This window comes from Egretta garzetta, unplaced genomic scaffold (genome assembly GCF_000687185.1).
Source record: "Egretta garzetta isolate BGI_Z169 unplaced genomic scaffold, ASM68718v1 scaffold602, whole genome shotgun sequence".
NCBI classification, from domain to species: Eukaryota; Metazoa; Chordata; class Aves; order Pelecaniformes; family Ardeidae; genus Egretta; species Egretta garzetta.
This window is the reverse complement of record NW_009258893.1, coordinates 156204-165338: the sequence shown is the minus strand read 5'-3', so window position 1 is coordinate 165338 and position 9135 is coordinate 156204. Positions and strand designations below refer to the sequence as shown.

Here is a 9135-nt window from a genome sequence, read left to right as displayed (position 1 = left end):
TTGTCTGCTAGACAATAGGGGATCTGTGCATCAGTTTCTTGCTGCATCTTTATTGAGTAGTGGCATCCTAATTGGTTTAGGAAACTGACTTCTTCTGTGTACCAGCTTTTAAAGAGGTCCATTCTCTTCCCTTTCTGATGGACAAAATCCCTCCCTGAACTACCACGGATATGCTTAGGTGTGACAGACCTATCAAGATGTTCCACAAAGTATCAAAGGGGTAGCTCTGGAGAGGGCATTAGAGAAAATTCCACACGTCCACAAAGTGAACTGGCTGATTGTCTTGCGTTCGAGCCTTTTGAAACTCCCTAGGTTATTACCTTGAGGACGTTTAGGCCCAACCTGGTCTGAATAAAGCTTCCATATGCCTCAGAAGAGGCAGAAAGATTGTCGCAGGAGTGGAGGTAACCTCTCCCAGTGTCTGACTGTGTGTCATACCCATATGGGAGGAGGTCAGAGCCTGACCTCACCTGTGATTGCCTGCACTGAGCTAGAAGCTGCTCTACTGGTCCAAAAGGTACTGCCAGAACTGGAAAATGGCATCCTTAGCTACAAAAGCTGCCCTGAAGGGATAGGTTTCTTGGTAGGTTCCCCTAAGACACGGTCTCTTCCACAGCCCTTCACAGGACACATACTCTTTTAAAATTCCCAGTGCAAAGCAGAGACTTGAAGTCAAAATCTGCTTAGGGAGGTACCATTCCAGAAACACACACAGTGACATGAACAGCTTGTTCCCTTCAGCTTACAGGAACATACCCATACCTCACATACACAAAGATAGGAAGAAATTCAGGGCATTATAGGGAGATTAAAATTATGGAGTTCTTCATCTGGGAATTTAATTTCCTTAGTTTCCAGCGTTTGTGCCAATGGTGTGTGCAAGTCTTTGTGCAAACTCAAACACAGGAGGTTCCTTCCGAACATCAGGAAACACTTTTTCACTGTGAGGGTGACCAAGCTCTGGCACAGGGTGCCGCCCAGGAGGGTTGTGCAGTCTCCCTCCTTGGAAATATTGAAAAGCCAAGAAGGACGTGGTCCTGGGCAACTGGTTCTAGGTCTCCCTGCTTGAGCAGGGGCTCAGACCAGGAGACCTTCAGGGGTCCCTTCCAACCTCAACCATCCTGTGATTCTGTTAACCTAATTCTTGCTTTTATTATATCATTGCCACAGGGGACATACATAGATATTTCTGTATTTGCATGTTCTAACACACAAATTAATAAGGTGCCATTTTGGTCTCTTCACACAACGGGGAGGCTACTCACTTGTTTTCGTTTGTTGGGTCATATCTAGGAAAGGGATCATGATCGTTGTCATTGAAATCATAACTTGCCTGTGGATCCTACATTTAAAAAAAAAACCAAACCAGAATTAATTCAGACAACCAGAAAATGCATTTTAAAATGTGTTACAAAGTGGGTTCTAGACTCTGTATTTATTTATTTGGTGGGGCTCATGCTGACAGCAACAGCTTACAGGAACATACCCATACCTCACATACACAAAGATAGGAAGAAATTCAGGGCGTTATAGGGAGATTAAAATTATGGAGTTCTTCATCTGGGAATTTAATTTCCTTAGTTTCCAGCGTTTGTGCCAATGGTGTGTGCAAGTCTTTGTGCAAACTCAAACACAGGAGGTTCCTTCCGAACATCAGGAAACACTTTTTCACTGTGAGGGTGACCAAGCTCTGGCACAGGGTGCCGCCCAGGAGGGTTGTGCAGTCTCCCTCCTTGGAAATATTGAAAAGCCAAGAAGGACGTGGTCCTGGGCAACTGGTTCTAGGTCTCCCTGCTTGAGCAGGGGCTCAGACCAGGAGACCTTCAGGGGTCCCTTCCAACCTCAACCATCCTGTGATTCTGTTAACCTAATTCTTGCTTTTATTATATCATTGCCACAGGGGACATACATAGATATTTCTGTATTTGCATGTTCTAACACACAAATTAATAAGGTGCCATTTTGGTCTCTTCACACAACGGGGAGGCTACTCACTTGTTTTCGTTTGTTGGGTCATATCTAGGAAAGGGATCATGATCGTTGTCATTGAAATCATAACTTGCCTGTGGATCCTACATTTAAAAAAAAAACCAAACCAGAATTAATTCAGACAACCAGAAAATGCATTTTAAAATGTGTTACAAAGTGGGTTCTAGACTCTGTATTTATTTATTTGGTGGGGCTCATGCTGACAGCAATCAAGTTGGTAGAATTTCATGGGCGTTAACAATTCCATAAATTTTTCATGGAGCTTTAATAATTCAGCATTAAACCACTGTATACAAATATACCTGGGAATTAAATACACTGAGGGGGAAAAAAAAAACAAAACAAAAAACCCCTGCTATCATTGCTAAGTAACATCGAGCTTTCTGTGACACAGACCAGGTTCCAAATTATGCCTCCGGCAAATACTTCAGTCTCACCAAAGTACTACAGAACAGGCAGCAAGCTGGAGAAGAGTGTCCATATATCAAATTTACAGCTGATTAATCTATTACATAGCATTCTAATGCCCAAACTTACATAGTTAGCATAGATGTCAGTGTGATTCCACTCCAAGCCATCGTCTAGGACTGTGATCACAACACCCTTGCCTGTAATGCCTTTTTGCCACACAGGAATAACATGGAGATCGAGTTTGGGCAGGGATGGAGTTATTCTTGTATCTTGCTGGGGGACAGAAAGGATTAAAACATGTCAACGTTGGTATCCATTTAGACCACGCAGGTCTGAAGTCCTATTTTAAAGGTGCTTTAAACCATCCCAGCCTGAACTTGTGTATTTTGCTCAAATCTTGCAAAGATGAAACAAAAATCAGTTTCTTCAAATCCTTGCAGCACTGAATTATTTATCCCATTACCTGAAGATCCCTGAAGACCACCTCTGAGCAAAGAGTATCTTGTATTTATTGGAGGTAGGCAGCAGAAACGTGGGACTGGCAGGGAGGTACTGATGAAACTTGGAACATTTTGTTAACAGTCAGCCCTGCTAATATTTGTTCTTTCCACTTGATGAGAAGCCAAGGCAGAACCCCACAGTACAGTGAGCTGAGTTTTCTCCAAATGTGCTTTCTCCTTTGACGTTCAAGTTAGCCAGAGCAAAATAATTAATGGATAAAACAATTAAGGTAGTCGTTCAGTTCGGAACAACTGTGCTGAATCACAACTTTCTGTTTACTACCCTGATTACTGTTCCTGTGGTAAATCAACTGGAAGCATGAATCATCTACAGCCTTCTCTTCCAGAGCAAGTCCTCTGAAGAGTAGCTCCTAAATGGGTGATTTTTCTCCTCTCTAATATTAAATGCGCAGTACATACATCTGATTTAGAAAACTTGCTTACAACACCCATAAAAACACAGATGTAAAAAAAAGCATTTTCTTTCTGTTTCTCTGTGCATAATTACATCAGCCGATCGCAGGTTTTTCATTTCTTTCTTTCCAAAGGAATGTTGCATACAATATGAGGCTTAGAAAAAGACATTCGTTACGGGAATGACCTTTCTTTCATTTCATTTCATGTTTCCTTTTCTGACTGCTGCTGTTCAAGGAATTATTTGAGGTTTCAAGTTTTCTTCTCTAGAACCCATCAAATAATCATTTTTTTCTGGTAATGTGTGTAGGTACACTGAATAGAGCTAAAAACTGTTGCTATCGGATCATAGAAATAAGGTAATAATAATTTATTTACTACAAGGAAAGGAATATATTTTGGAACCAAATATTTAACACATTTATGCATTTAATCAGAAAAAAAAAATCCATGTGCACTGCAAGCACGGGTAAGTGTTTCTTGTTTCTCCTGTGGGAAAACCAGAGGCAGAAGAAGCAAAAACCGCAGAAAGGTGGAAAAAGGAGCTATGACTGCAGGAGAGCAAGGCATTACTTTTTTCACAGAACTGCTTTTTTGAACTCTGTCTGTGTTTGTGGATTTGTCCAATACAGACATCTTGGAAATTTCCTGCTTCCTGCTGGAAACAGGCAAAGAAGCAAACAGATATTCAGCTTCAAAGAAAAGTTAAATTCTTAAAGGTAACCATTTTTTATGTTGAAAAGAAGCCTGCAGGAATCTTGATGGAAATATTCTATGCTATGTGGTTTGTAACTTATTTTTCCTAGCTCAAACAAAGGAAAGGGAGGGCAAAATGTTACACAAGCAGCCTAGAGTTTGGTCTGCTTTCTCTAAGCTGAAGTGAAGAAGAGAAAGCTATTTCCAGCCACTTGGGCTGCGTTTGTGCTTGACCTTTCTCCTTGGTTTGTTACACCCCTCTTTAATACCCTCCCTATTCTGCATGCAAGCAATGAAGCTTAGACTGAAGGTACAGCTAGGGGCATACTGGAAATACAGGCTCTTGAAAGAAACCATACAAAACACAAATGATCAACCACATTTCTTAGTTGTGACATGCAGATAGAAACCACAGAGCTCAGGAAATTTCTTTCCCTGGAGGTTTTGAACACGTGAGCTGCGGAGGACCTCTTCTATTTAAATACTAGTCCAAAGAGGCTGAAGCTGCTTGTCACGTGCACGCATATGCTTTTGTTTTCGTCTGGAGTATGCACGCTGCACTACCAATTTTAATAAAGAAATACATGGCCGGCTTCAGGCATCATAAGGGACTTCCTATATGCCAACAGCAAACATTTTAAAATTATCACAAAGGTAGCTTTTAACTGTCACACTGCTTTTTAATATCAATCCCCATCCTAAGCAGCAGCCTGAATTGGCTGTTAGAATCTTTGCACAAATGACACTTTGAAGAAAACAGAAGGTTGCCTGGAAATACTGTCACAGGGATCTCTCATTTTTATAGCATATGCTAATGAGAGGGATTCTTCTTCTATTCGCTCCCTTCAGTGCAGCCACTGTGACATGAGTGAAATAATACAGCTGGTAGCACAACTGAAATTCACCATCCCCAGTTCCACAATGAAACAAATTCTTACCAGATACCACTGCTGATTCCACATAGGATCATTGAAAAGATTTTCTGCTGAGTCTCTCACAGTGGCACGCTTAGTTCGCTTTTTTTCGTATTGCTGCTCTGCCCATGACACCTACAATTATTTGGATAAATAGGACAAGTAAGCCTCTATAGGTTAGGACTTTCTTAGCCTAGAGGGCAAGGGGTTTCCTCATGCAGCAAAATCTTGATGCGTAAAGCAAAACGGGCAACATCTGATGCAGAGAGGATGATTATTTATACTGTGGTACGGTGTACTTTGGGGGAGAGGACTTGGTGAAACCACGATACTGTAGAATCAATTAATAGAACATCATTAAGGACAAGTTAACAGTAGAACTCCTGCGAGCACCACACAATGCAGGCTTTTATATCAAATGTGTAGTACAGACAGAAGGTTATCTAAGCTGCGGTGGTTACCCAAACAGGCAAAACCACAGCCTGCTTCTTTCTCCTACCTACATTTTTTTGCCTATCTATTTCTATTGGGAGTTAAAAGAAAAGGAGAAAGATTATCTGTGGCTTTAGTCTAGTAGTCATAATGACGCTGTTACTCATAGCGCAGCCGGACCCTCGAGTCTCCTTCCCAGTGGTGCTTTGAAGTGTGATCAATTAGTAAGCTACAAATACTGGACTACATCACTGTGGCGTAATTCCACTTAAGGCAACTGAAAGGCAAAATGCCTCAGCCTGTTTTGCTGAAGCACCGATACAACGAGTTCCGTAGCATTTGTACGCGGACACAGCAATCCCTAGGTCACCAGGCTGCATTTTAAAAGTGGATCCCACTTTGTCCCCTTGAATGCATCACTAAACCCAGTTCAGACCAAATCCTGATTCTAACATCTCTCTCTGTGCTGTGTGGAAATAGGAATAAAATGTTATTCATTGCTACTACCTGTATGGTCACTCTGACACAGATCAAGTTGGTGCTTTTCATCCCTATTTCCAGATGAGCAAAGCAAACTCAGGCTCGGTAGATTGCCAAGATCCTGCTATACACCTCAAGTGGGGGACGCTTTGGACCTGACCTTTTGCTTTAAACATCTGAATACATTTCATTATTTTTCTGTGCTGTGATCCAATGGCTTTATGGTCCTTACATCTATCACCTTATATGAAACAAGAAGACTGACTCAGAAATTATAATGATTACAAAAAGTAGTGATCTGATTAAAATATGATTTTCTAGTGAGAGCCTAATGAAAGTTCACTACGGGAACATAAATGCTGAGAAATGGTAGCTACAGCAGGCACATTTACTGAAAGCTCTCTAATGCTACTCCCTTTGCTATGTATTTAGTGCTGAAATGCCTACAAACCATAGTTAGTCACAGAAGATGGATATACCCACGCAAGTACGCGTATTTTAAACTGCCCTGTTGATATCCAGGGCCACACATACTTGTACACAGGTTAGAGCAATTACCTTTATCTCTCTTCCCTGCCCACAGCAAAGCTTGGCCTCTTCACCACCCAACAGTAATTAACAGTTGACAACTTCCACGCTTGTTATTTTTTTCAGCGTGGACAACTGCACTGAGGGAAATGAGCTGAAACCACCAAGCACATACGTCAGACAAACAAGCCAAATGTCTGTCACTCGGCAGCTGGGTGAGGTTCCAACCATCCCTCCACGGCAAAAGCTGAAGGCCCTGTGCCAAATTGCCAGTCGCTGATACAGAAAGCAGTGAACATAATCTTGACTCGGGTCTGGTGCAAGAAAGTAGATTTGGAAACTAGCACAAATACTGGAAGAAGTTAGGGAATTGGGTAATTATACCCTTTCAAAACATTCACAGCCCTTATCTATTTTACAACAAACACTGGGACATCTATAGGAAGCAGATAAATACTCAGATTAGAGCCAAGTTTTACCCCAGCCTTCACACTTAACATGCCGTAAAATTCATGAAGGCGTTACACAAACAAAAGCAGGATTCCCTTCTCTCTCCCTTTTTAAAGATTGAACTAAATCTTTTAAAATAGGCTGCTGCTGAACAAGAGTGGCTCTTTGGAGCAAAGGTCCATGTATAACCACACAGCACTACATGATTGCTTTGTGTTTATATACTTACATAATGACATAATTACATCTCATTCATTCACATAGTTAATTTGCATACTGGTTGGTAAATAACAGGGAAATTGGAGTAAATTTAGCAAATCACCTGCAGCACTTTGAAGCTCTGTTTTTGGATCCAAGTATGTAAGTCTGCAATAACGTTTGGCAGTAATGTGCGTAACACAATTGCTTCCATTCTGCTTACGACATTAGAGTCTGGTATATTAAACGCGGCCGTGCTTCCCTGTGCAAGAGATGCGTTCGACGCAGTAAGCCCAAAAAAGGGAGGAACCGCAAACAAAACTTTGTTCCTGAACATTGTGCTGCGATGGCACTGAGCATTTGATCGTTGGTATGGGCATAAATTAGAGCAGTAATTTACACTAGAGCTGTGGTTTTGAACACCCCCAGTTTAGAGCTATTTCACCTAGAAGACTTCAGCTGTTAAAACGATGTTTGCAAGGAGATAGATGGGAGTGTACGGTTTTGAAAGGGAACGGGCAAAACAAATACCCTGTCTCAGCCCCTCCTTTAATTCTTCTCGCTGCGCATAGAATATTTCCTCCTAGATGACATTTGCATCTGAAACCTGCTGATAACCAACCACTCGTTCCCAAGTGATTTGTTCTTCTATGATAAATTGCTGGTGTTCACAACTACGTTACTTCTTGGTTTGGACTGCTTGTATTTCTACAGTGATTGCTGCAATAATGCTGATTTGAAATTCAAATTTCGTTGTTCTGAAATTTGCCACAAGTTGTTTTTAAGAGGGGCTGGCGGCACGCTGGTCGTTCCTTGAATCCGCCACCCACCCCGTTCTCTCAGAATGTTTACAAACAGACGTGCTTCCCTCTGAAATGCAGTCAAGTGCAGGGGGAGTCTGCTTCACCAGCGGATCGTACCTCAGCACCCCGGCTCTCCCGCCTGCCTGTTCTCTGGCTGCAGTGCGATCCCAGCGTGCCAAAAGACCGCAAGTCTAGAAGGTGTGGTGGACCCTTTCAGAAGGGGTTTTACCTTGTCATAGAAGAAGCGAATCTAGCAAAACCTTGGCCCTTTTCCCCTACTTTTTTTTTTTTTTTAATATTCAGGCACTTTAAATCAAACCTAATTCCCATGGCAATTGCACAGACGTGGCCTGATTAAACTTACTGCATCTACAGATTTCTGCTTTGAATCAAGCCCTGTGGTTCCTCATCCATATTTTGATCAGCGACACATCATCTGAAATTCCACGCCTCTGCAATGCTGCATATCTTAAATCTTAATTTGGAAAGCACTTGCAAAAAATATGGTAAGAGAGGGTCAGATTCTGCCTGTTAATGACAGAATAATAAAGTATTATTCAGCACGAGTGTGGATGGCTGAACATATTAGACTTGCAAAACCGGGAAAGCCTGCCTGTGACCTCATTACAAAGCTCGCAATAAGGAGACAGAATAAACAGAGGGCATGAAAAGGAAAAAATGTAACACTCACCCGCTCATCATCGGAAAGTCTTTTAGTGATATGAATGGCACTTCTTCGAGACCGTCTTGGATGGCTTTTACGTCTGAATAGGTAGTGATTTTTGAGTGATCCAATCTGTAAGACAGAGGCGTACTTTAACTATCGATACGTATTTCTCCACTGCAAATAAATATCAACAATCACAACCTGACTGAATTCATTCTACTTAACAGGGGAAAGAAAAGAGCAAGAAACTAGCCTTTAGATACTTTAATCTAGGCTAAAAAACACTCCTCAAGCAAGGAGTGCTTATCACAGCCCGCGTGCTGCTGGGAGAAACTGGGGGAATAATTTCATTTAAGCTAGCGAAGTAGCAGTCATTACTACGACTTTCCTCAGCCATGTGGTGCCTGCAGCAGTGGCCAGGACGCTCACGGACAGACCTTGACACGGTCACATTTCGAAGGGCAGGTTTTACGTACGGTCACACGCCGGTTTTATCGGCTCCTCCTGGGGTTCAGCTGGACAGTTACACTTTTCACACAAAGCCTCGTGCGGCTCCATAAGCCCCACCGCGGGGCTGGTTTGCCCAGGCACCGACCGAAGTGGCGTCTCCACTCGCGCGGCGGCCCGGCACCGGGGGGGGGGGGGACGGGGGG

The 9135-nt window shown here is 42.4% G+C and overlaps 1 protein-coding gene across 1 annotated transcript in view; it reads right to left on the bottom strand.

Annotated features, from left to right (window-relative positions):
• Window positions 1–8608, bottom strand: part of PCSK1 (proprotein convertase subtilisin/kexin type 1) — a 28488-nt gene extending 19880 nt beyond the window's left edge. Inside the window, exons 1-4 of the mRNA XM_035889760.1 lie at window positions 8507–8608; window positions 4949–5059; window positions 2527–2673; window positions 1996–2072 (exon numbers count right to left, since the gene is read on the bottom strand). Of these exons, the coding sequence (XP_035745653.1) occupies window positions 1996–2072; window positions 2527–2673; window positions 4949–4972 (248 nt within the window). The 5' untranslated portion in view covers window positions 4973–5059; window positions 8507–8608. The remainder of the gene's footprint in view (window positions 1–1995; window positions 2073–2526; window positions 2674–4948; window positions 5060–8506) is intronic.
• Window positions 8609–9135: the final 527 nt, after the last annotated feature.